Genomic DNA, 27200 nt, shown 5'->3' with positions numbered 1-27200 from the left:
GCTAAATATCATGAGCTCAAAGTGTCTGAGAAACTCAGCTTGGCATTTATGGGAACACCAGGCAGCAAAATGTGTGGTTCGGCAGTACCCCCTCGGCCAACCCCTCCAGCTGGTGCTCCAAGGGTCAGGTGGGAAGCCTGCTCTCTTCCCATGGGGACAGCGTTCCCAGGAGACCCATGGGAGCCCGACCAGCCCCAGGCAGAGCAGAGGCAAGCAGCCCCCCCACTCACCCCCCAGCCCTGGGATAGACCTGCCTCTCCCTACCAGACCTGGCCGTGGCCACAGCGTGCAGCCTCTCAGGTGGGGATGACGATGCCCCCAGCCCCACAAACCCACAGCTTTGGCTTCATGGCACTGCAGGGTACCCAAAAACATGGTGAAGGTGCAGGCAGCATCGCAGGCACTGTGCTGCCTCTGCACCAGGGCGAAAGCCAGGCTGGGGAGGGGTGTTGAAACAAACCTGCAGCAGGCAGGTGCCAGTGACTCACTGGGAAAGGTGCATGCCAGGACCAGCCCTTTGGAGGAGAGGAGGTGCAGCGGGAGAACCTCGCTCAGCTCTTCTGCAGCTCCCAGCAGTAGCCACTGCCAGGACAGGAAAAGTGTGGGGTGATGGAGGAGCTGCCGAGCAGGGGGAGGCTGCTGAGGAGGAGGAAAATCCAGCTGCACAGAGAAGGTGCCTCTCCCAGTGGGTGATGCCCAGACAGAAATGGGGTTTGCAAACACAGGGAGCCTGCCAGTCCTTCTCCGTCCTGCTGGGAACGGGCACCTCTGTGCATCGTGGCATGGAGTCTGCTGGCCATGCCCAGCACCAGCTTTGCTTCACTTAATACACAATTACCGCATAACAGCCTTTGGAGCATGGACCAAATTTGGGGTTTTTTTTCCAAAAAATCTGTCCAGCCCACCCTAAGGCAAACAGCTCAGCTGTTTTGCCTGTGAGCATCTGATTTCTGTGGTTTCTGCCCTGACCCACCGCCACCCCCCAGGGGAGCACTGCAAAGGCTGCACAGGTTGTCCTGCCCCTTCAAGCAGTTTGGAGACTTGTTTGTCCAAGCTTTGGTGGAAGCACAGAGCACACACCAGTCCTGCTGCTGGCCTCGCCTGCTGGTGGCTTTCCCAGTGCTCCCAGCTGCTTTGGCACACGGGTGCACACACCTGCTGTGAAAATCGTGAAGAGAGGGGCAGCTCTGCAAACTCCGGTTGCAGTAGTGGGACTTGCTGCTTAAGTACTTTTGAGAATGAAAACTGCTGGGCAAAGGCTTTTCCTGGGTGGAAAGCAAGACTCTCACCCTGACTCTGCTTGTTTCACTGCTTGGCATGAACAGGCAGCACAAAAGTGACTCAAGGACAGGGAGGCCAAACACAGGGAGGATTTGTGGTTTCCCTGTCAGACAGAATTTCACCTCCTAATCCAGAAAAAAATGGGAGCATCAAACCTCCCAGTCAACTGGGATGAAAAACCTGTCCAGGATGTGACAATGAACAATAAGTCCACATCTGAGACCCAGCCCGACACCATCCCAACCCCAGCAGGCCAGGGCAGCCCCATGGGGACAGCAGCCCTGGGGATGGCAGCCAGGAGGGTGACTCCAGCCACCCTCGGTGCGAAGGGATGGCTGCCCAAAGCTGCTCCCAGCAGATGCAGCAGGGCAGCACCCACGGGGTTAAAGGCTGCCCAGCCCCTGCCCGGGCAGGATGACTTTGCAGTGGTCCACAAACAGGTTTGGGAGTTAAATGCCTCATTAATGTAAATGGGGCTGAGCTGGGAAAACACATCTCCAGCACATGCCTATGGAAAACCATTCCAGGCTCGCAGCCTCCCTTGTGCCCTGCAATAAGGCGCAGCTCTGGGGCAGCAGGGGCAGGACTGGAGACTGTGGATGTCTTAATTTTACCCTTTTACCTTCAGGGCAGGGTGAGCCAGCTCTGTAACTATCCAGAGACTTCTCCTGAGACACCCATGAAGGAGCTCGCAGGGCTACAGCAGCTCTGCTGCTGCTGTGCTCTCCCGTCAGACCTCCCGGGAAACACCCAAGTGAGGGGCTCTGCCTTGCGAGAGCCCACCCGTGCCTCCCACTCACCCGAAGCCCCATGGGCCAGGAAATCGGTGCTAGCCCACCAGCAGCAGCCGCAGCTGCCACCAGACCCCATGGCCCACCAGTGACACACTAAAGCACCAGGCGTTCTCGACACGCAGCGGGGTCTTCCCTCTGCTTGGAGCTGTGGGCAGAGCCTCCGCGCAGCACTGCTCCTGGGGCTCAAACCGGCTCGGGGGGCTGCGGCGGCCGGGTGTGTGATACAGAAGGTGCCAGCAGGTGGGTACTTTATTGTACAAAATCGATGCCTTGGCTTGGAAATCCCACTGCCCATCCGGGGTGACACCACAGCGGTGAGCACCACGTGGCTGGAGCTGGGGCAGTGCCCCACAGCAGATGCCAGGTCTGAGCCATCCCCACCAGCCCAGTCTGTGCCTTTGCAGAAGCGTTTTCAAGCAGCCTCAGCCCCAGGAGGGCTGCCAGGAGCCAGAGCATCCCCAGCACAGGCCCAAGCCATGGCAGTGTCCGAGTGGTTTCAGGCAAGCGTGAGTCAGAGGCAGACCCACAACTGCAGAAGCTGCCCTCTGCAGTGACATGCCATGGCACAGCTCCGGCACTAATCCCGACGCCAGCATCTCCCTGTGAACTGGATGGACCGGGAGGTGTGGAGTCATCGCCAGTTCCCCACGCCTCTGCCGGCACATGTGGGTAATACTGTCAGCAGGGCTGGGCAAGTGGCACTGGTCGCGGCTGATGAACCCTGGGAAGAGTGAGAGTCAGGGTGAGTGTGACCGATGGCTGAGGAGGGGAAGGAGAGAAGAAATCCCAGGCCAGGCTGGGCAATCCTGTTCAAGAAACCAGACTTCCCTGTGTGCAGGGGGAACCTGGAGCTGCCACTATGGTTGTGGGGCAGCGCTGGTCCTGGCGGTCCCCACTGCTTGCCATGTCTCCTGGTACCCCACACCGTGCCAGCAACTCAGTGCCACGCTGCTCCGAGGGCAGCACCAGCACCAGCCCTCTCCTCTGCCAGACACCCACGAGCGCCCACCCAGCTCTGCCCACTCGCCCGCCCGACCCCACCAGCCCCACACCAGGATGTGCCGGTCACTCGCCAGGCAGGGGCTGCCAGGTGCGCGGCTGTGCTGGCCGGCCCGCGGCCGCACCATCGCTCCCAAAATGAGCACTGCTCTGCAGCTCTCAGCACCGCATGCACAGGGGGTTCGATGCTTTCTGAAACAACAGCACAATTACCCAGCCGCATTGCTCCAGAGCAGCTTTTCCCTTGGGAATGATGCTTTCTGGCAGCAAGGGCAACCCGATCCCTTGGAGTTTTGTATGAAATCTCTTTCCCCATCTGTCCCCCTTCTTCCAAAATGCAAAGGCTCTTCTCCCACATCCCAATCATCCCAATCATCCCCTCATTCTACTCCAAAGCACATGAGAGGGCACTCCATTCATCCCACTGATCCTTCTGCAGTACAGTGGGGGCTCAGGGTGCCCCAGCCCCGGAGACTGGGGGGCGGTGGGGGCGGTGGGCAGGGGCTCTGCCGGCGGCCCCCGCTGCTCAGGGCGGAATGCCGTGCGGCGGGTTCCTGCAGCAGCCGGCCACGGCCACGCTGCACCCAGGCTCTTCCCTTCGGCCAAGGCAGGAGCAGCCACGGGCTTGGGGCGCTGACCCTGGCAGCCATGCCTGCTCCCCAGCCCGGTTGCAACACAGCCTGAGGTATAAACAGGGAAACACACCCACCCTCGAGGCCGCAGACAATGTGTTCCTGGTGTTTTGTCCTCTCTTGTATCATCACCCATGCTCTGGCACGTTCCTGTAACACTCCTGCACTGCCTCATCTTTCCCTGTCTTATGCTCCTGCCTCAGTTTCCCTTCCAGAGGGAGCTGGGTGGGAGCCACATCCCTGCGCTGCTGGACATGCAGGCAGGCTGCCAGCCCTGCGCAGCTTCCCACGCATGCTCCCCCCAGCACCATGCCCCACGCCACCCCTGATGTCATTTTCATCCTAGCAGCCTTGCCATCAGGTGCTGTTCCCAAAAGCAGCAGGACATGAAGCACAAGAGGGGACACTCACCAGCAAAGCCTCTGCCAGGCCAAGTGACACAAACCAGTGTCATCCCCAACCTGCCTGCCTCCTGCCCACCTGAGAGCAAACTCCAGGCAGCTGAAGAAGCCCATGAAGAAGCTATGGGATCACTCGTCTCCTTCCACTCATGCATTTTGTACAAATATGTTTCTAGAGATGGAAAAACGGGTGCGTTCACTAGATTTATTCACCTGCAGTTTAAAACATGCCGCAGTCCCAGTGGAGCTGTGATCACCATGAAGTGTGGCTGGGTGCAGGTGCTGGCCGGAGCCACGGTGAATCATGTTTGTTTTCACGGCAGCTTTTGCTGTGGTACCTTCCTCCCTTGGGTTTTAAGACCTTCTCACCCAAGTTTACATAATGAATCCTGAGAGGTACAAACTGTTCCCCTGGATAATCACAAAGGGTAATCATCCCCACTCTTGTTCTTGTTATAAAAAGTCATCGTCACAAAATATTTCACATTTCCGCTGGAACGTGGGAGAGGACCATAAAGCACGGGTACATGGGGATCTTTACAGTGCTCCATCCCAGCTGGCACTGCGCTGGCTCTCCCTGCCCTGTGCCAGGACAGCGTGGCATCCCTGGGGTGGGAGCCCACCCGCAACTACTGCATCTTTAGACACTGGAGTCATGACACGCTGGTCATTTTTTCCAGTAAACTTCTACAGCAGAAAAGGCAAATGAGCACAACTAATTCCCCATCACGCCAATTAGTTACAGCACAAGTCTGGGGAAACCCCCACCTGTGACGAACTGCTGCCTGCTCAGTTTCACCCACCCAGAGGAGTACAGCCTTGGTGGGGTGAGTCGAGATTTAATTATCAAGGTTATTAACGCTCAGGGTGAAGGGAGCTGTGGCATGAGCCGGGTTTTGCCCTATCCCTCCCGTTCCGGAGCTGAGAGCTTGGCTCGCAGGATGGCATGGAGCAGTGGGACCCATGTCCGTGGCACAGACTGAGCCCCCCAGCGCACAGCCGGGCTGTGGCCACCGGCTGACCATGCTGTGCCAGGCGTGCAGGAGCCGGGCCGGGGGCGGGGGGGGGCCGCTTCCCTCCCCTTTTCTGCTGCTTGTAAAACAAAACCAGTCTCAGGTTTACTGCCTGATCTTTGTAACGCAAACAGAGGTCAGTTAAAAAGGTTTTATACGCAGCAGTTACCGGTGTAGGTTGGCTGGTGAGATGCTCGCTATCATTTGACTGTGATTTTACTGGTCACAACTAAATTACTCTATTTTGTTTAGTGACAGCGTGTCTCTGGAAGCGTACCCGATAAACCGAGCAATTAAAGTGCTGAATGAGCCTACTTGCACCCTGTGTGGGAATGGGTGATGGATGCCCTGCTTCCCTCTGCAGCGTGGAGCTGGAGCAGCACCCCCCCCCCGCTGGGGCTGCAGCCCCACCACAAAGGCACGGTGAGCGATGGGCAGCGGTGTGCTCCTCCCGCGCCTGCCTGCACACCCCGGAGCCGTCCGACGGGAAGCCAGGCTGCAGACGTGACTAATATTTAGCACGTACATCTCGCAGCTCCTGCTAAATGGCAATTAATTAGCAGGTGCGGGTGCACTGGCGGTGCCTATCGTCAGCCATGGGCAGGGTGGCCGGCCACGCTGTGTCGGCACCTAGGCTGGGAGAGGGAGTCCCCAGGAGGGGATGCCGGCAGAGGCCAAGCAGGTAATGCAGGGCAGCAAAGTCATGGCACTGCTCCCAATTTTGGAGCCCAAAGGGCCTTTCCAGATCCTCATGGATTCCCTGAGCACCAGGGAGTGACCTCAGCTCTGAGGGCTGCCACCACAGCTGTGCCAGGCTGGGGCCCCCACCGGGACCCCCCCTGCCTTGCTGAAGGGTGCAATTTGGCCAAAAGCAATGCGGATTTACACAGAACCAGCTATGAACAAGTCGTGTGTGTTTCCCAATGACCTGATCCGAGCGCTGCCGGCAGGGTTGTGATTTTGGGGTAGTTTCCCCCCTGCAGAGCTGTCCTCTGGGCTCTGCACTGGGCTCTGGCACCGCTCTTCTTCATCTCTACATACAGGCCTAAAAACTATCCCAGAAACCTTTGTCTCCACCCCAGTCACCACTGAAACATTTTCCCTTTACCAGATACATTTAGGACCAGTTGATATTTTCGAAACGCCACAGACTAGACCAAGGGTGCCGTCTTGGGCGCTGATTTGCCCCGTGTATCCAGTTCCTCAGCTGTATTTAGCTGCTGTCAGCGGTGCATCACGCCGGCACAATGCCCCAGCTTGGGACACAATGCCTGGGGTGCAGAAGAGCTTTCCACAGTGTTTTTCAGCTGTATTTTTAGCAGGCGGTTTTTGCTTATGAAATAAACTTTCTCATGAAGCGAGTGAGAGACAACAGAAAATCAAGCCAAATTCAAGGTCATTTGGCTTCACAGCTGATGTTTCAAACCACTGAACAAATGCAGCTTGCTCTATTTCCAGTGTTAGAGCTGCCAGTGCTGGCAACAGACATTGTTCTCTGGGGAAATAAGCAGCGATAGAAGGGCAATTATTTTGACAGGACAGAGGTTAGAAACTGGGTAAGTCCTGGTACTCACCATCAAACCTGTTCGTTCTAGCTTCACTTGGAAATACTGTTTAAACACAGTCCTGCATTCCACTTCTGACATAATGGTAGGAGGTACACTTGTGCAATTTAAAAATAAAAATCCCTTTTGTTCCCGAACCACAGAACACAGGGACATTTGGGAAAGTCTAACCGAGTCCTGATTGAACAAGAACCTGTGATTACTTTTCCTAGCAAGAGGCAATCGTTACCTTTCACTGTGTTTTGCTGCTCTGCAGTGATTTACAGGGCCAAGGAGGTTTATACACATTTACTGTTCTGTTGTGAAGACTTAATGTCTCCACGATCACTCAAGATGTTCAGGGTTTTACCTCTGAACTGGGTTTGTATAGCAGCGTTGGGTGCAGGGATCCCACCTCACTGCATGCAATCTGCCGGCCCCAGTGTAGGCAAATAAGGAAAATAACAGGGGGCGGGGGGGAGGGGTACGTGTCTCTCCAAACCCCCAGAGGGATTAATTAAGCGATCAACAGGAATCAGTGTGCAAGACACCTAAGATTGAGATTAAGTCATAAAATCCCAAGTGCACACTGGACACTGTGAAAATGGCACATAAGTGGGCTGGGAGGGCTCGTGGGGGCACCTGACCCCGGCCGCCCGTGTTCCACCCTCAGGTCAAACAGAAAAGCTCCTTCGTCTTAATTTCATTGTCATTTTGTGGAAGCAGAGCTCGTTTCTCTGGGCAAAGGATCCTCACCCTTGGGCCTGCCGGTGCCACAGCTCGGCCCTTTCTGTTGAAGCATCAACACCTCCGGCAGCCGGCAAGGTGAGGGGCACAGAGCACTCCCGGGAGAGCCGCCCCGCATCAGTCTTGACAGTAAACACAGCTGCCTGCGGAGGCTTTTTTGAGAAAAGAGTATATATATTATAAGATCTTATGCTTCTTTTTAAAAAAATAAATAAGACCTTTAAAAAAAGGATTATAAGGTCTTTTACAGAAAGGACTCTGAGCCTGTGGCGGAGCACCCGTGTGGTTCACCCGCAGTTATTCCAGCTGCCCCAAAGGCCGGTGTGAGCAAAGCCGAAGTGGCGCAGTGATGGCCCAGCACCGGCACGGGTGGTGGCCCGGCACCTGCTGGCACCGGGGCGGTGGTGGCCCAGCACCGGCACGGGTGGTGGCCCGGCACCGGCGCAGGTGATGTCCCGGCACCGGCGCGGGTGGTGGCCCGGCACGGGCGGTGGCCCAGCACTGGCACGGTGATGTCCTGGCACCCGAGACGCCACCAACCGGGCGGGAGCCACCCTGGCGGCGGCTGCCACGCAGGGGTCAGGGCAGCGCCCCCCGGCCCCGGCCCGCCGCCCCGGCTCCCCCGCGCCTGCCAAGCGCCCCCCGCATCCCACCATGCCCTAGGCCGGCCGCCCCGACAGGATTTTCCTTCTTTTTGGTAAAGCCCGGGGGCGGGTGCCCATCTGGGAGCCGCGGGACGGGCACAACTTCCCGGGCAGCTCCCCCATCACGGCGGGTCGGTGCCCGCCCCCGCGCTGCCCGTGCCCGTGGGTGCCGGCGGGGCTGGGGCAGCAGCAGCAGAAGCGGCTGCCGGTCCCTGCGGGGGGCGTCGGGGAAAACTACAGCGAGGTTTGCAGGCGGCTCCCGGGGAGGGGGCGGAGGGCGGCGGGGCGGGCGGGGCAGGAACGGGGGGCGGGCCCGCGGCGGGCGGGGGCAGGTACGGGGGGCGGGCGGGGGCCGCGGGCGCTGCCGGCGGGGAGCGGGGCCGGAGCGGCGGGGCGGCAGGTACGGGGGGCCGGGGGGGTCGGGGGTGGGGGGGCCGCGGGGGGCTGGACACGCGTGGGGCAGCTGCGTCGTGCGGAGGGGACGCGGGTTTAAGGCGTAATGTTGCCTCCAGAGGGCGAGGAATGGGGGGAGCCCTCCGCTGTGCTTTCGGGGGTACGGAATGGAAACGGTGGGTTCGTGCGCAGGGGCAGGCGCGGAGCCCCCCACCTTCGGCTGCTCGTGCAGCAGCGCTGCGGTGTCCGTGCCAGCTGTGCCAGCGCAGCCAGCTGTGCGCTGCTGCCGCCCCCTCCGTTCACACGGGGCTTTCCCGAATCTCGCCGGTGTGGGAGCAAACCGCAGCTTCCCAGGATGTCACTGCCGTCTCCCTCTGCAGTGGGACATGTGCCACCCACCCCGGGCTGCTGCCCCGCGGGGAGGGCAGGGGATGGTTCCTCTCCGGGACACCGGCCTTGCTGCAGAATAATCTGGGGCTGGGGAGGGAGCTGCTGGGGGGATCGCGCCTCTTACATTCCAGGATTCACGTCGTGCATTGCACAAGCAGCAGAGTTGGCTCTCAGCAATGTGACCTTACTGGCACGTGAGGAGCAAGGCTTGTCATCGTGCTAGGAGACAGGGACATCACGGGAAACGCAGCGTTAGGCTGGCAGGGGAAGTATCATAGAATCACGGAATGGTTTAGATTGGAAGGGACCTTAAAGATCTAGTTCCAAGCCCCTGCCACGGGCAGGGACACCTTCCACCAGACCAGGTAGCTCCAAGCCCCAACCAGCCTGGCCTTGGACACCGCCAGGGATGGGGCATCCTGTGGATGGGCAACTGTGCCAGTGCCTCACCACCAAGAAGGGGCAGAGTGTCTAACGTACGGTACAGGGAGTCAGGCAAATGCTATCTAAACTTCCAGACTGTAAATACTCTTCAAGTGCTGTGCACATGCCCGTGGGACCAGAGGCCCGCAAATGCCTGCACAGATTGGGGCAGCCGTGGGTGCCTGAGCTGGCAGCCACGTGCAGCAGATGCTTTCCTCACACACAACAGCGAGGCAAAGCATCTGCTGGGTACTCTGTGACCTTGGGTTCAGAAAGGGCTTTCATTGCTCACTGCCACATTCCTGCTCCACTTTACAACTGCTAGCCTGTAAACTTGTGATGTAATAGAAAAAAATTCCTCTAATTTGCAAAAATACCACTGGATAGCATAGATGTCTCCTCTAGGAAAACAAGGTCTTTTCATCAGGCTCTGGAGAAGACGGCAGATGAGCAGCTGGTGATCAAAGAGGAACGGCTGGTTTGTGCCCCAGCAAAGTACTGAATAATTGCAGTATCAGTCCTCATGGTGTCGGAGTGGTTTTGCAGCCGAGGTACCACCCTGGAGCTTCCAGGAGTGTGCTGAGTTTTGCTTATGTCTTTAAGTGGCAATTGCCCTAGGAAAATCCCAGAGGAGACTCAACGCAGTCAACACAATCATTTCGTAACGTGGGAGTCTGATCTCACCTGTAAGGTGGAGGAGTTTCACCTGGGATGGTGCTGGGATGATGCAGGGCTGGACTCAGGGCTGCTGGGGGAAGGTGAGGACACCTCCTTCCCAGCACAAAGCAAACCACATTAGAGCCGGGAGCAGATTGCTTTTAGGATGGCTTTGGTCATCGCAGGTATGGGGGTGCTGCTGGGAGAGGGGCACGTGGCACCCTGTGCTCCACAGGGTCAACTCCTGACGGGCATTTCAGGTGGTGGCAGAGTGCTGGGAAGGGGCAGCCCAGAGCACAGCAGGGCAGAGGTGCTGAGGGCAGCAGTGGAGCTGCCCCACCGGCAAAGGAGACAGTGAGAGACATTATCTGCACGATAGAGACCAGTCCTGCAAACAGAGCAGTGTGACAATCAAAGTGCAAGGGAGAAGGAGTTGGGGAGACTAATGGATGCGTGTTCCCCTTCCCTGACCGGGGCCTTGGAAGTGAAGCAGCCATACGAGAAATAGAACCAGTGAGTGGCAGCTGAGAGCAGCCGCGTGTCCGGGCCCTGAGCTTCACACGCTGTGTGTGTGAATAACGAATAATAAATAACGAATAACAGGGGTTTGAGGGCAGCTGTGGGGCCGGTGTTTGTAACCCTGCGTGCCACTTGCCTGCAGGAGCCAGGCCAAGTGTCCATCAAGGGGGACAGCCCTGATGTCCCCCTCGGCTCCTGTCCCCTTGCAGCCTCCATTGCCTGTCTCCGGGGTGGGGGTGGGGGGTTGGGTTTGGGAAGGGGCGACGGTTATCTGTGTGCTGACAGAGGGTGGGTCTTGTTGCCCCTCATTTGTCACTTCTCTGTTCCGTTCCAGGTGCAGCCCACTGATGGAGGAAAGCAGGACAGGCTCCAGGCTGGCACCAAGACCGGTACCAAACCCCCTCCAAACAGCTACAGCATCCAAGCACTGAGACTGTGCCCAGGGCAGGACCCCCCGCCCTGTCACAGGGGCTTTGGCTTCCCATCAGGCAAGGCACCTCGTGCAGAGCGGCTTTTACCAGTGAGAAAGAAACACAAAGTCTTTCTAGAAACATTCTGGAAATAAAGGTAAGAAGAAAACTATTAAGGTGAGAAAAAAGATTGGAAAAAAAGAAGTATGGTCAAGCTTAGCTTTCGCTTAATGCCGTTTCTTTTATTGAATGACCTGTTTAGAAACACAGCTCATGCCTAAAGGAAGAGGAAACCTGAGTCCTTCACTCTGCTGCCATGTTAAGATGTGCCGTGAAAAACCTGTGACTGTCTGCTTGGCTGTGTGGCCAGCACACCTTGTTAACTTGGATTTTTAATGTTGGGATCCATGTGTTTTCATGGTGGGGCACAGACACTGCAGGCATCCTGCCTGAGGATGCTCTTCCAGCTGACCCTATCCCCGTCCCTGTCCCCGTCCCCATCCCTGTGCTCCGACTGGCAGGTGCCCTGTGGGATGGAGCAGCACTTGCAAAGAACAGATCCCATAGCTTTGACAGCAGGGAAAAAAAGTCTGAATCAATTTAAAACATATCCAAAAACTAGTTTAATCTTATTTTCCACAGTGTGGCCTGAATCTAACTCAAAAATGTGAAAATGATGCCCTTCAGCACAGTGTTTTTACGGTGGGTGAACTGAAGAGATAAAGTGAGATAGAAGGCACTTCAATCTTTGCTTAAAACTGATTTGGAGCTGGTGTTCCTTGCCTAGCACAGTGCCTTCCCCTTGCTATCGCTAGCCAGCATACCGTGACTTTGCAAAGAGCACTCTCAGGTTCGATGGCTAAATGGAAATAAATTCAAGGTGGAGAACAAGTGTGTATCGATGACTTCTGCAAAGCCGTGAACAAAGATAAAGCAGCATCAAAATTAGCTGTTCAGTATCTTTAGCCTTACTATGTTATGAAAGTAGAGCTTTTACTCCGTGTGTGCTCCTCAGGCCATAAGTATGTGTCTCAACATTGCCATCAGGAAAAAAAAAGAATTCAGCCTCAGGAAACAATATAAAAAGAAATAATAACTTTGCCCAGCAAAGTTGGGTTGATGAGCAACCCACAAAGGTCTGTATGACACCCTGGGGTCCCTGGATGGCAGAAGCCCACGCTCGGTGCCTGGCCAGCATGGTCCATAAGGAGCAGAGCAAACAGAGGCTGCAGGGCATGCGGCCGGTCAGGTCCAGCCGGGCTGGGTTTTGCCTAGTGCGGTGTAGGTGTGTTTTAAATTTTAGTCTGATCTAAACCTTTTATTGGATTTCTTAAAAGGCAGAAAATATTTACTAGTTTGCCTTGCTAGTCTCTCTGGATTTAAATGTGTTTTGATGGTACCGTTTTATAAAGCAGAGACCAATCCTGAGGCTGTGCCTTGGGACGGTTTGTGCTCACACACGGCAGCAGAGGGCTCAGGCAGAACGGCCATGCGTGTTTCACGTTGTCCCTTCAGCCACGGGTAACTGAGTTAAAGTTGTTGCTCCTATTTTCATTATATTCCTGCCCAAAAGCCAGCGAGCATCTGATGCAATGTAAGCTCCTTCTGTGCATAAACCCTTCTGCAGGCAGCTGTGGGTGGGAACCTCTGTGGCACGAGTCCACGGAGGACGAGCTGCTGATGCGCTGGTGGGCTGCGGGTCTGGGGGGTGCGGGAGGTCCAAGTGTTCTTTGGAGAACAGAATGCTTTCACATGAGGGTAGAGCCTGCCCTCAAATCTCAGAGAAAGTAGCTAGAGCTTCTTCTTTCCAAGGCATTCTCCTGTCAAGACCTCGTGGTGTCAGGCTATGTCTAGCATCACATGTGACAGGGTATGCAACGAAAATATAACCTCTCTTTGCATCATGGAGTGAGACACCATAAAATCTATTAGGTTTATATTTTTATCAAGCTCTGTATATGCTACTCAGGAGATGTCGCAGATCTGGCCAAAAAATCAATAATCCGTAGTACCCTTTTTTTTTTTTTCCCCCTGGAAAAGTAAGGACAGGGATTGTCCCACTCCCCGGGATGCCTGTACGTACCCTTCAGCTTCCTGGGGTAGTCTGTCTGTGAGTAACTGCATTAATCTAGTTTCTGTGTTGCTGAGTACTGATCATTATTGAAATATTGCTGTATTATTTCAGCACTCTTTCTTCTGGGGTGCCGAGTTATATGCAGCATTAATATTTAATTCTGTTCTCCTACAGTTTAAATCTGAAAAATGTTCTAAGCAGCTGACTGTGGTTTGTTTTGAAATCCTGCCTCAGGATATTAAGATTTAGTAACACAAATTCTCACCTTAAACTAGTAGCACAAAACATTCTGTTTACTCACAATATGAATGTAAAATATGCAGCATCCCTCACATGAGCAGTGGAAGCATACCGATAGTATCTGAAAAACAAAGGAATTTGGTGGAAAAAACCAATCTGTTGTCCTTCCTGTGGCAGGCAGCGGCACTGAGCAGCATTCCTGGTCCTGGGAAAGGTGCTGCTGGGTCCTGGTCCTCTTCTCCTGCCCCCTCTGACAGCCTGGTGCACTGTAATGCTTTTAAGAAGAGTTGTCTTAAGTCCTGCGTTTAGTAAACGCTGCTAGCCTGAATTCTACCTGAAACCAGCTCATGAGTGTACTGCTTGGTCCATCTAGCGTTGGCAGAGGTTTCGGTCGATGCTGCAGACATACCAGTTTGCACACAAAATACCGACTTCTGAAAAAGTTACCTGGGTCCTGACTGCAACCTGTGCGGGGCCGGGGGCCAGCGCTTGGTAAGTCACGTGGGCACAGCCGCGTCCAGCAGGTCCAAGTCACTTCACTCTCCTGGGGCCAGAACGGAGATGACAAAAACCTTCACCACTGTTGGAACAGCAAAGCATAAACCTCCCTCCGGTACCCTCTCAGGAGGTGAGGGGCCGTGTCGCTGCCACAGCGTGACCCTGCAGGACATCTGCTCCAGATTTCTCCTGGGTTGTAAAACTACAGTCATGCCATCATGTAACTATTCTGCTTCTGCTTTGCTGACAGGTGTGCCTGGCGTAGTGCAAACCCTGCCTCTCAGCACAGCTGGTTTGGTGTCTTTTCTCCCACTTGCAGGGCGCAGCATGAACCTGAGGAGGTACTTCATCCGGGCGCTGCACCGCCTGCAGAAGGGGCCTGGCTACACCTACAAGGAGCTGCTGGTCTGGTACTGCGACAACACCAACACCCACGGCCCGAAGCGCATCATCAAAGAGGGGCCGAAGAAGAAATTAATCTGGTTCTTCCTAACTTTGCTCTTTGCATCTCTGGTCTTCTGGCAGTGGGGTATCCTCATCAACACCTACCTCTCCTATAACGTCACTTCGTCTCTCTCTATTGGCTTTAAGACCATGAAGTTCCCAGCAGTCACGGTCTGCAATGCCAACCCTTTCAAGTAAGTTTTTCCTTGCTTAATTTACTCCAGCGTGCTTTAACACCCTCGGTTATACCGCCAGTGTAAGGTACTGTGACCTGCTCCTGTCTCAGACAGCGCACTAGGAGCATCAATGGACTCACTAAGTGGCACTAAAAACTGAAGAGAGGAGGCTGATATGAGGCGCGGGGAGGGTTCCTGTGCCTGCGAGTTTGTCTGCGTTTCCTTACTGTATCAGTTGATCTAATGATGGTTATTGCCTCCCTGCAAACTTTCCCTGGCTCAGGGAAAACTCGAAGTTCAACTCACTTGTTACAACAAAAATCAGTCTCTCGATCTTTCCCCACAATTCCTTTCTTTCTCCTTCCTCGCCATGAACATACCTGTTATCGCTTACACTCTGGCCATAAAGAGCTGGTTAAACAGTAGTATCAGCTGGGAGCTGCAGTGATATAACTCGATCGTAATTTCAAAGGAGTAACTGATTTTTGTTAGGGTTGTTTTAAATTTACGTCCGTGCAATGATGTAGCCCAAGGCAAGATGCTCTCAACCAACACAGGAATTACTTTGGGATTGTTTTTTCTCTCTGCTTGCTAGAGATGTTTTGTGTAAACTAGTGAATTACTAAAATACAGCCAGTTTGGTTCTGTGCTGGCAGGTTCACCACTGCTGCGCTCCCTCTTTATCCTCCTGCTGGTTTTCTTCCTGGTTGCAGGCTGCTGGGATGCCCATGTCCCAGCCGGCCGTGCTCTGCATGGAGGCTACCACTGTCCTCCAGTAAATCTTCAGGTCCCCAGGAATGTCTAAGACAACGGTGCAGCAGATGAGCTCAGATGAGTTGCTACACACCCCCATGACCTTGACACCACCTGGTAACTGCTCCTTGTCCTGCAGATACTCAGAGGTGAAGCATCTGCTGAAAGAGCTGGACAGGCTCATCGAAGTGGCTCTGGAGAGGATCCTGCAGCCCACGCCAGGGAACAGCAGTGAGAACACCTCCTTGCCACTCGACCTGGGGCTCTGGCACCAGATACCCCTGGTCCTCATCGATGAGCACAACAAAGACAACCCCATCATCCTGGACATCTTTGAGACCAGCCAGACCTCTGCGGGCAACCAGACCTCTGCGGGCAACCAGACCTCTGCAGGTGACCAGATCTCTGCAGACAACCAGACCTCTGCAGATGACCAAACTTCTGTGGGTAACCAAACTGCTGCTCCACCTGCCCTGGCCAATACAACGTCAGAAGAGAAGAAGTACAAGCTGGCAGTGAAGCTGGTGAGAGGGGTCCCACAGGAGGCAGCTGGGAAGGGGCAAGGGGTGGGCAGCGTGGTGCGCAGTGGCAGGGATGCAGCATGGAGATGGGTGTCCCTTCCCCACCAGCTGCCCAGGGCCACTCAGCCTCGGGGCTCTGGTCTGGCTGTGCCGGGGCTGGGGGCTGCCTGTACTGGCAGCACCCTCGTGCAGGGCACACAGGGCCCGTGGGCAGTTTGCAAGTTAATGGTGTGTTGTTTCAATACCACAGAGCTGTTTGCTTGGTTTTCGGAGGAAGGCAGCACAGAGATATTTTAAGATTTTTTTAATTTTCAGAGAGGGGGTCTGATGCCCTGCAGGAATACACAGCCAGACACCCAGCTGAAGCTGCTGGATTTCTGCATGTGGGGCCTGCAGCAGGATCATACTCTAAATAAACTTCCCTATATGAAAGAAAACCCAGCAAGGAGCTGTGTAAAGTCAGTCTGTGGTGAACTTTAGGTAGCTGCGTAACAACAGTAAGATGAGCAGGTTCTTCATGGAAGAAAGCTCTGACAGCGTGTAGCCTAGCACTGCATCAGAGGTACGGAGCGGATCCTGCCAGCAGGCCCGGCAGCCCCTGGGGAGGGGGTGCTGGTAACGCTGGTCGGCAATGGGCAGTAACCGAGCTGTGCGCTGTGTCGGTCGGCGCGGTCTGCCAGCAGCGCCGAGGGCCATGCTGCATGTCCCCCGTGGTGCCCCCGCGCAGCCCTGCTGCAGGCTGAGCCCAGGGCAGAGCAGGGCAGAGGTGCTCCACGCGCTCCCCACCGCCTTCACCTCTCCCTCGGGTCTGGCACCTAAAATGCCGGGGAGAAGCTGCAGCTGCCGCCCCTGCTGCGGTCCTCAGCCCAGAGGCACGTGGGGGTCTCGTGACCCCCCACCCTCTGCTCTGACAAAGGCTTCATGGACCCTGCCTGACCAGACCTTGGAAGCTGGGGCAACTCCAGCCTTAAAAATTGGCCAAAAAGTGATGTTTTCTGTAAGCTTGTGGAGGTAACACGGGGACTGATGGAGGATCTGCCCAGCTGGGAATCTCCTTGGGGCAGGACCCGCCTGTGAACGCTTGCGGTGGGGCAGCCGGCTCCCTCTGGCCGTACCTCTCATTTCCCCAGGAGCAGCAGGCAGGGCTGGCATCATGCCTGGTGCGCTCAGGGAGAGAGGACACGCCGTACGTCCCCCCTGCCGTCCCCACCGCGGGATGGGCTCAGACCTGCCTGCTGTGTGTCCCCAGTGCAGCCATCAGGGCTCCAACAACTGCACCTACAGGAACTTCACCAGCGCGGCGCAGGCGGTGACCGAGTGGTACATCCTGCAGTCCACCAGCATCCTCTCCAAAGTCCCGCTGCAAGAGAGAATCAGGATGGGCTACCAGGCAGAAGACATGATCCTGGCATGTCTCTATGGGGCTGAACCCTGCAACTACAAGTAGGTGCACACCGAGCTCCCTGCCCTTTTCTGTCACATCGGGAAAGGTACAGGATGCTAAAGGAGCCTCTTTCTTTTTCTAAGGTATTTATCAATTCATAAAGAGATTTCTCTGGTCCTTAACTTTAACAACATTTCCCAGAGGGTTTCTGTATGTGATTCTAGCTGAAATGGGTTATTTTGGGATAGTGCTGGCCTGAGTTTTAGTTTTGGATGGTCTGTTTTGCTCATGATGTATCAAGACTAACAGCATCTGTGGGACCATCCCAGGGTATTTAGTGATAACCAGCTGCCAGCCCAGGTGCTGAGTCAGCGTACCCCCTGCACAGCGGTGCAGCCCTCAGTTACATCCCCCTCTTTTTACACAAGGCTCTTGAAATGGGTTTTAGCCATTGTTGTTTCTTACAGAGACAAAATTTATATATCCCGTTCTGAGAAACATGAGTGCACAGCAGCACCCCAGGCTGCAAGGAGGCAGCAAAGAGGGCAACAGAGAATTGTCATCAAAGAATGAGATATAACACCAGCCAAAACCTGTTACCATAGCTCAGATCAAGCAATTATTTCTCTCTTCTGTGTGACAGACTATTCCCTTCCATTCCAACAGAGCGTTATCCCCAGTGGCTGTGTCTCGGTACACACCAGTACCTTGCTTTGCTATTTTTTCAAAGGCAGATTGATTGCAGTTATATCAGCTGAAATTTCTATACAGGCATTCAACAGACAAAGCAATTTAAAGTGAATTCCAGACGTAGCTGCCAAGCTCTGGTCTCACCAGATGCGTTATGTTATAGCCCTTTAGTCTTCCGTGAGAGTCACAGGTTTTTGTGCATGATTCTTCCAGGAATTTCACCCAAATCTATCACCCAGACCATGGTAACTGCTACATCTTTAACTGGGGCATGGACGAAGAGGCTTTGAATTCTTCCAACCCCGGAGCTGAGTTTGGTAAGAGCAGCTTTGCTGAGGAGGAAGGAGCTAAAGGAGCAGAAGTGCTGGGAGCTATTCTGTCTCTCAGTGGCCATTTCTGTTATACACAACAGCTGGATGATTTCTTTGTCTCTGGAGCACTGCAGCATGGAGTCGTGGTTTTCCAGAAGGGGATAAGCCCCCAGAAGGGGACTGTGCCACATAGAAACAAGGAATGTGACTACAGATGTTAAACCTAGCAAAAGTGCAACATCTGGAGAGTCAAAATTGTGGAGGCCATGTCTGAGTGCTCGCTCAAATTTTCCCACTCGGTGCCCTCGCGATCCCATGTATTGAGGCATGCGTAAGGCTGCCATGGACCCGACCCTTCCCCACAGAACAGAGGTTTCTGTGCACAGCAAGAAGAAAATAGATTCTGGGTTGTTGGTTTTTTTTTTTTCCCAAAGACTCACATTTTGATGCAATTCCTGTTCTGAGTGTTTTGTCTGGTGTCCCAGGGCTGAAGTTAATTCTGGACATCAGCCAGCAAGACTACATCCCCTACCTGTCATCCGCTGCCGGGGCCAGGCTCATGCTGCACCAGCAGAAGAGCTTCCCCTTCCTTAAGGATCAGGGCATCTATGCAATGGCCGGGACGGAAACCTCCATCGGCGTGTTAGTGGTATGTGTGGCATTCCTCTAGAGCAGATTGTCTGAGAATAATGTTATCTGATGGGACTGCAACCAAGTTTGTTTTAAGTCTTGGCTGAACTGGCTCAAACCAAAAGAGTCAGGGTATATGCTAGCTGTGGGCTGGAACAGTTTATGGAGACTTTTATGTAACTGTCCTGGCAAAAAGTACTTTATTGAAGCCAAAATATTGAGCTCAGATCATTGTTGCCTCTTCCTTTAGCGTGTCAGAAGGTGCCTCGCTAAAACGTGCTGCTTTTGGACACCCTCATCTACCTCGATCCGCCCTGGGGAATGGGCTGCACCTCCTTCAGCTCTGCTGCCTACGATCCTTTGATTTTTTTCAAAGAGAGCAGGGAATGAAGGAATTACAGAGTCTCTAGAAAACTGGCACCAGGGACCTGGGGAGCAGCAATAACTACTGAAGTTTGCTTTTTTGGTTTTCTTTCAGGATGAACTGGAACGGATGGGCTATCCCTACAGTGACTGCACCATGAATGGGTCTGATGTCCCTGTGAAAAATCTCTACAGCCAATATAATACCTCCTATTCCATACAGGTAAAACACACTTTTAAATCAAACACGACTATTTAGGAAAAATCATCAAAGCCATTAAAATATTTGACTAGCATGCAGGATTACTGGAGGATCATCAATGATAAAGTAGAAAGCATAACCTAAACATGGGAACCTTCTTTTCTGGTAATAAATCCGCACTCTAGACCCAGGTTTGGAAATGATCCCAGTGGACCCAGTGGAAATAACTGTATGGCAGGAGCAAGTCCTAACGATGCAGGTATTGAAACTTGCATTAAAAGATAAGGACCGTTGCTCTGGCAGGCAGCACAGTGTAGTGTAATCTTCAGTTTGTCATTCTCACAGCAGAACAGTTTGTGTGGCAAGGAGAGGGCATCAGTAGTTATTGTTCCCTTGGCCAGGTGTGAATTTTGTCTCATTTTGAGAGGATGAAAATGGTCATTTCTGTAATTTCCTCAAAAGCCAAATGGCAGCAAACCCTCCCCCCCGGTCTCTGTGGTTACATGGGTGTGTGACCTACCAGCAAAGTCCTAATTTGCAGACAAAAAAGCAAATATTTTTACTTGCACATAATGAGCACAGTTTAATGCTGGTCCTTTCCTTGTACTGTGCCGTCTCAGAGCTCCGGTCCCCAAAGCGGAGGGTTCCCCCTCATCCTGAAAACCAGGCGAAGCAAGAGCAGGGTGCGCCTGGGCTGCTGCAGGGTGCCGGAGCCGGGAGGCAGCCCCCTCCGCAGTGCTGGGGAGGGTGTCTGGAACAGGGTGAGGCTCCCAACAGTTTGGGTTAATGCCAGTGCTTTAGCATCATAGGAAACAGTGGGAAAAAGCATCTTCCAGTGTCCCATTGGGAGCGCAGAGCTCCCCGTCCTCTGCACCACGTTAGCCCGATGGCTTCCCATGTTAGCTGCAGGAGGCTGCGGAGCAGTTTTGCTCCTTTCAGGTTTCCTTTAAAAGAATAACTGTTCCTGCTGTGTCACTGGGCTGAGGGCAGCTGGGTGAGGGTCACCAGGGCTCGCTGCCGGGTCCTGCACACGGGTCACACCAGCCCCACGCAGCGTGACAGGCTGGGGGCAGCGCGGCTGGGGAGCTGCCTGGGGGGAAGGGCCTGGGGGGGCTGGCTGACGGCCGGCTGGGCATGGGCCGGCAGTGTGCCCAGGTGGCCAACAGCACCCTGGCTCGTGTCCCAAACCGTGTGGCCAGCAGGCCCAGGGCAGTGCCTGTCCCCCTGTGCTGGGCACTGGTGCGGCCGCAGCGGGGACCCCGGGTTCGGTGCTGGGCCCCCCGCTCCCAGACACCGCGGGGCTGGAGCGCCCCAGGGATGGGCATGGGGCTGGGGAAGGGGCTGGGGCACCAGCCCTGTGAGGAGCGGCGGGGGGAGCTGGGGTGTTCAGCCTGGAGAAAGGGGGCTCAGGGGGCCTGACCGCTCCCTACAGCTGCCTGAGCGGGGGCTGTAGCAAGGGGGGAGTGGGGTCTCTTCTCCCAGATCACAAGGAACAGCCTCAGGTTGCACCACGGGAGGTTGAGATGGGATATTGGGAAAAATTCCTTCCCCGCAAGGGTCGTGCAGCCCTGGAACAGGCTGCCCAGGGGGTGCTGGAGTCACTGTCCCTGGGGTGTTCAAACAACACACAGGTGTGGCGCTTGGGGACATGGTTAGTGGTGGCCTTGGCAGTGCTGGGTTAAGGCTTGGACTCAGTGGTCTTAAAGGTCTTTTCCGACCTAAATGATTCTATTCTATGATTAAGGCAATTAGTTTCTTTTTCAGCTGTGAGATATCTTTGGTTTTGCCCTACAATTTCCATGCTTGGCTGAAATCTTTTAATTATAGGCAGACCAACCAGCAAGGGGTAGACTCTAGTCATTGCCCATGTCCACAGGCGAGCTTCCCTAAACTCAAGGGGTTCTGAGCAATGGCCATAGCAGCGTGTGACACTGTAACCGGGACAGCAAAGCTGCTCCATCCGCAGGCGCCGTCTTGCAGCATGAATGGACACTGTGGCTCTGGGAAGCTTATGCTGAGGCGTTAATGTGATGCTTTTCATGAGCTGGGCTGGCTTCTGCTGCTGGGGGTGTGCTGGGAGGATAAAAGCTGCCTGGGGAACTGTTGTGTTCTGGGTTTTAGCCAGGGCATTGCTCTAATGTGCAAAGCAAAGCTCCTATTTTGTGTACACAAGTAGTACTTACCCCAACAGGAGAGGAATATACAGGAGGGATTCCTGTCCTGAACCCTCCAACTCTTTCTCTTTAAGGGGATTTCTCTTTAAGGGAAATAAGTCACTTTTCCACTGAAAATGCCTGCTTGTTTTGTATAGGCAATGAAGACAGACCTTTGCTTTAAAATTGTGATGAGAAAGTTGAGTGTTTGTAAACCTTGAATCTGTAGAAAAATATAGTGTAAACATTAAGCACCAGTTAATTTGTAACAAGCTATAGCATCAGGGAGAAGCTGGAGGGCGAGATCTGGCTGTAAGGAGAACATCAAAACCATTTTGGGGGTTATTTACAAATGCTTGGACAAGTAGGAGACCTTTGGTCTAGCAGGCATTTTTTATATTTCTGCCTTTATATAATTATAACAATAGGACCACTTTATCCTGCTTTTTAAGATGCTTTTATAACGTTTAAGCAAATACTTGAAATGATTGCATTATTACTTAAAAGCTGCTAAATGCTGGCTGGGGTTCTATGTCCACGTAATCCAGAGACCTCTTCAGAGACCTCTTGGCAAAATCCAGCTTTTCCATCACTCCCTGATTGCAGTGAACTCTGTAAGCATTTCGTATCACACAGAAATTCTCTGGCTGTTCTACCTAGCTGGAGCTGTTAAATTTAATCATCTTTTCATAGACTTTGTTATTGCTTTGTGCACTGTTTCATCCAGAATCCCACTCCAATCTCGGGTGATTAACTTCATGCCTCACTGAGCTAATGGCAGCGCTGCAGCCTGGCTCGCACACTGCCGAAGCTGCAGCTGCAATCCCTTCAAGGAGAGAAGCAGATGCACAGATAAGATAATTCAGATTTCTAAAACCTGCTCTCTGTGTTGAAGCATTTTTAGAGTCGGGCTTTAAAGTGGAAACCAGCCCTTTGTCAGTATATCATATAAAGCCTGGAGACAACAACAGTGTCTATGGGTGTAACACAACATTTTTATTCCTTTTTGGAAACTCGGTATTACTTCCATGAAGCCCTAAAATAGTTCAGAAATGAGCAGTTTCTTGTGCGACTGGGAGCAGGCACTGAGTTTCCTTCTGCTCCTGCGAGGTGACTTACCCTCAGCAGCTCCCACTGGGACGTCCCTTGAAATCTCCAGGAGTGGCAGGAAAAATGCATCACAAAGAAAACCAGGACCGAAGTGCAAAGCTCTGTACATGGCAGCTGATCTGCCAGCCTCGCCTCACTGTTGTAAAGCCAGCGTGACTTGTGCCGGACTTCCAGAGCCTGCTGTGTCGCCTGGTGATGCTCGGTGCACGTGGGAGGGATGGGCTCCGGCTGTACTTCTCCCTCCGTGGCTTCAGCTTCCTCTGTGTCCAGCCACAAAATCATCTGTTCCATGCAAAAGAGAGAAAATACCTTGGGACCCAGCAATTCTCCTAGCCAGCGCAGCCTCCAGCAGCAGAGGCAGGCAGGGGGCTTCAGCCCGCATCTAAGCAGCTCCCTCTTCCCTTTTCCAGGCTTGCCTGCGTTCTTGTTTCCAAAATCACATGATTGAAATCTGTGGATGTGGTCACTATATGTTTCCTTTACCTGAAGGGGTAAAGTATTGCAATAATGAAGATAACCCAGGTTGGGGTAAGAACATGAACAAAACTAACTGCACAGCCTTCCCAGGGTCCTAGTGTGCTGGAGGGGTGGGAGCGGACGCGAGTTTTATTGCTGTTGTAAATGCAACAGGTAAAGGCTTTTGCCTGTGTAACGTGGCCCCATGGCCATTCGGGTCCATGCATGGGGGTGGGGGGCCCAGTGCTCCCCAGGGCGGGCAAGGGCCGGTGGCATGGTTCCGTGTGGGCAGCTCCAGCAGGCAGTCACCTTCCCAACCCTGCAGCTGGCCAGGGCTGTGCCAAAAATACTGACATTGGGCAAGCTGACTGTATAGAACCTGTCTGCAGAAAATTAAAATCTATTTTTAATTTATTATTAAATTGTCTGATCGCTTTGCCCAAGTTTCCCAAGGAAAGGAAGGTTAGAGGGGAAGACAGCAAACCTGCGCAGCAGGCTCATACCTAAATATTTCTTTTATTAAATGAAATTATTATAATCTAGTAAGTGGGGTCCTTATCTAAACAGATGCTTTGGTTTTTTGTTTTCACCAAACAGCATATTGCTATTCATCACTGAGATCAAGTATAAGGCACAGACAGATTTGTATTGACTCTTGTAAGGAAACGTGCAAGTAAGTACCAAAGCCATTTCTGGCAGCTGTAAAAGGTGGAGGGGATCCTGCGTTTCGTCTGCCGTAACTCTGACCTTTCTAAAATGGGGCTGGTTTTCTGGATGAGAGCTGAAGTTCCAGTGACTTCAGAGAAGGGGAAACTTCTGTGCTAACACTCTCCTTTCCTCCCGCCAGCGACACGCAGTATAAGATGACCATCTCCATGGCAGACTGGCCGTCTGAGGCTTCAGAGGTAACACCGGTTTCTTGCTTTGAAACATACATTAATAATTACCTGTTCTTAGCCACATGAATCACTCAGTATTTTCAGAGCTAATGCCCAGGTCACAAGCGCCTCTTTGCTAAATTACATGTTTTCAGCATACAGACAGGCAGCAGCACCTGTGCAGAGGCCCCCCCCCTCCCCGCCCCAGCAGCTCATCCTCCCCAGGGGTCCTGCACTGAGGATGCGGAGAGAAGCTGAGCACCCACCTTCCAGGCCGAGCACCTGCATGGTGTGGGTGCGCTTCCTACGAGAGGGCAGGAGCCCCGACCTTCACTGTGTTCCAGAACCTGCCTGGTTCAGGTCTGTGGCAGGCTGCCGACAGCCGAGCAGGTGCTGTCTCCTCTCCCAGGCTCCTGGTGCTTGCCTCTGCCTTGCTCAGAGCACGTCACACCAGGGACTTGGGGACTCACCATTAAAGCCAAATGGACCTGCAGCCCCACCGGGCACTTGACATCACCCATCGATGCAAAGTCAGATCAGGTCAAGGCAGCGTGGGGAGATGCCGTAACCCCCCAGCATGGAGTGCGAGCAGGGTGGGCGGCACTGGCTGAACGTGTTACTCAGCATTTTCCCATGCTTTTAATTTTATAGAGCTGGATCAAACCAGGACCGCTCAGGGTTCTGCAACTCCCTTGGGCTCCTGCCCCAGCAGGTGCCCAGAGAGGATGCTTCTGCTTGGTTCTGAATAAATTTCATTTTCCTAGGACTGGATTTTCCATATTCTGTCTTATGAAAGGGATATGTCAACAAATGTGACTCTGGACAGGTAAGTGAAGGAACAACCACTTTATCTTCTCTATTGAGCCTGTTAACATTAGATTAACATGAACCTTGGCAATGGGCCAGAGCACACATATGCTGATGCAAAGGGAGAAAAAGATTTGGCGCATGTTTGCCCGCAAGGTACATAAAGCAAATCTGAAATGCACTTCATGCATATCCTTTACTCTCCATAGTGACAAACTCAGACAAACTCAAATGTGCAGCTAAATTAAAATCAGCATTGACAGCAGCACCTGTAATCAGTCACACGTAGGAGCCTGGAAGCTCTGAAGCTGTGAACTGCCAGGGTCCAGCTCCTGTATCATAACATTCATCCCTTCATACTTACATCTTTGAACCTGCCAAGAGCAGCAGCAGTAGAAGGGATGCGCCAAAATTAGGGTAACTGGTGAGTTTCCCTTTGAGAACCTAAACCCTGAATTAGAGGGAGGGGAGTTTCTCCCCAATGGAAAAAAAAAAAATTTAGAGAAGCAGGAAACAGTTCCACAGATTCTGGCTGATCCATACACATTAAGCCCCCTGTGACGTGGTCGGTCATGGTGCAGCCACTCTGTCAACGCACACGGGGCCACGAGGTACAGGGCACTGAGGAGGGGTGATGGCCCCTCTAGACCAACCAGAGCAGTTGGGAAGAACAAGGCAAACAGCCCCAAAGAAGCTTCCAGGTGCCCAAGGGCTTCTTCAGGAGGAACTTTTTAATGTCTTCCATGTGCCAGAGAGATGTTTTGGTGGAGCCTCATGAGCGGCTCTGGTGGGGCTCTGCGCAGCCCTGCCTGCAGGCAGGTGGGGGGGTGGAGGTGCTGGGTGCCTGCAGCCCAGCTCTGTGCCGAGCTGCTCTTTGTCTCCTACAGAAACGGCATCATCAAGCTGAACATTTACTTCCAGGAGTACAACTACCGCACCATCTCCGAGTCCGCTGCCACAACGGTGAGTGCCCATCCCTGCCCTTCCACCCAGGGCCACAAGCGCCTGGAGAACAGATGCAGAAACAAGTGATGCTGGACACACAGGCAGGGCTCAGCTCCTCCTGGCCGGTGATGCCCCTCACCGGGATAGTCTGCGAGTCCCTGGGTGCTGCTGCGAGGAAGCGGACAAAGCCGCCTTCACCGGCTGGTTCACAGCCCCAGCTTTGCTCTTCCCCTCCACCTCCTGTCCCCATCGCCAGTGCAGGGCAGGTCACCGATAAGCAGCCCCAGCGAGTGCAGCCCTGGCTGGGCAGCAGCCACCGGGCAAGGGACTCGGCAGGCAGGTCCTGGGGGCAGGAGTGGTGGGGACATCACCCAGCTATCGGTAGGGGCTGATCAGGGACCGGGGTTTGCCGCCTCGGCTCACTCTGCTCTCTTCCCCACAGATCGTTTGGCTGCTGTCAAGCCTGGGAGGCCAGTTTGGGTTCTGGATGGGGGGCTCGGTGCTGTGCCTCATCGAGTTCGGGGAGATCATCATCGACTCGCTGTGGATCACCATTATTAACGTGATCAGCTGGTGCAAAGGCCTGAAGCAGAAGCGGGCGCAGGCGCGGTACCCGGACAAACCCCCGACGGTGTCAGAGCTGGTGGAGGCTCACACCAACCTGGGCTTCCAGCCCGAGGACACAGGTACCCTCCCCAGGGATGAGGCGCTGCCCCCCGAGCCTGGCACCCCCCCGCCCAACTACGACTCGCTGCGCGTGCAGCCCCTCGACGTCCTTGGGCCCGACAGCGACACAGAGACCGAGTGAGCCGCGCACCCCGTTACCTCCCGAGGGCTGCCGATGGCAGGCTGCTGCCGCCACGCATCATTTATCACTCGCTGAGCAATCTTTTACTCTCTACCAAAATTAGGAAGGAATTAAAAAGCCCTGGCTGTCCTCCCCTCCCTGACTGTTCACTGTGAAGAAGCTCTGCCTAATAAACCCTGTAATAAACCTCATGGAGTCGGTGTCGTGCTCTGGCTTTAGCATGTAGAGCTTGTATACATCAGCGTTGCTATAGAATCATTAAGTCAGTGTTTCTTTTTAACGCATGGGTGGGAAGTGCTTCCTAGTGAGAAGAGCAGGTGGAGGCAGCTGCGAGGGCTGCAGCTGGAGTCTGAGGCAGGGCTGCAGCAGCAGGGAGGGCGGCGGTGCTGGGGAGAGACCGGGATGTCCTGGCAGCAGATGCTGAGACATGGCACAGCATGTGCCACAGCTGCACTGCGCCGTGGGTCGGACCCTCGGGTTGGGACCCAAGCTACTTTTGACATCTGAGGTCGCGGTATTTCCAACCCTAAACAACTACAGTGGAAACAGCGAGAAAGAAAACTGTCCCTTAGCTTTGGGAGGCCACGGGTGCCCTGTTTGCTGCTCAGGATTTAACACTTGCGCCGCAGATGAGCACAGCTGTTAATGTGTGTCCAAGATAAATACTCCGGCCACCATAAAGACTGAGGTGTGGGAAGGAAGTGCCAGGCTGTCTAACAGTACCACTCTTGGAAATAAATAAAAAGTTGCCTTTAAAGTTTCCTGTTGGCAGCGGGTGCAGTTCAGCGCTGGCAAGAGGCTGATGGCAGTGGCTTGCAAGAAGGGGAGGTGCTGGGCTCGCCCTGATGAGAAGGCAGCCAGGGGGCTTGGTGGTCCCCGCAGGGCTGGGCTGAGCTGGGCAGAGCTCACC

The 27200-nt window shown here is 54.0% G+C and overlaps 1 protein-coding gene across 1 annotated transcript; it reads left to right on the top strand.

Moving 5' to 3' along the window:
* Nucleotides 1-8399: 8399 nt before the first annotated feature.
* SCNN1B (sodium channel epithelial 1 subunit beta) lies at nt 8400-26471 on the top strand. The gene is made up of 14 exons (XM_056338510.1): nt 8400-8455; nt 10772-11004; nt 13979-14297; nt 15172-15556; nt 16803-16996; nt 17841-17944; nt 18424-18587; nt 19047-19154; nt 22807-22924; nt 23450-23525; nt 23700-23757; nt 24495-24556; nt 25425-25500; nt 25925-26471. Exons 3-14 carry the CDS (start codon nt 13987-13989, stop codon nt 26288-26290), a joined length of 2022 nt encoding a protein of 673 aa, XP_056194485.1. The 5' UTR covers nt 8400-8455; nt 10772-11004; nt 13979-13986; the 3' UTR covers nt 26291-26471.
* The last annotated feature ends 729 nt before the right edge of the window (nt 26472-27200 follow it).

Source organism: Falco biarmicus, chromosome 4 (assembly GCF_023638135.1).
Source record: "Falco biarmicus isolate bFalBia1 chromosome 4, bFalBia1.pri, whole genome shotgun sequence".
Classification (NCBI taxonomy): Eukaryota; Metazoa; Chordata; class Aves; order Falconiformes; family Falconidae; genus Falco; species Falco biarmicus.
Note: the sequence above shows the minus strand (reverse complement) of the source record. Positions and strands in the feature narration are given on the sequence as shown.

Coding starts and splice junctions, on each gene's coding strand:
- SCNN1B (XM_056338510.1), top strand. CDS start 13,987: ATGAACCTGAGGAGGTACTTCATCCGGGCGCTGCACCGCCTGCAGAAG. Junction 17,945..18,423: donor CAACCCCGGAGCTGAGTTTG/GTAAGAGCAGCT, acceptor CTGGTGTCCCAG/GGCTGAAGTTAATTCTGGAC. Junction 23,526..23,699: donor TCTTGTAAGGAAACGTGCAA/GTAAGTACCAAA, acceptor TCCTCCCGCCAG/CGACACGCAGTATAAGATGA.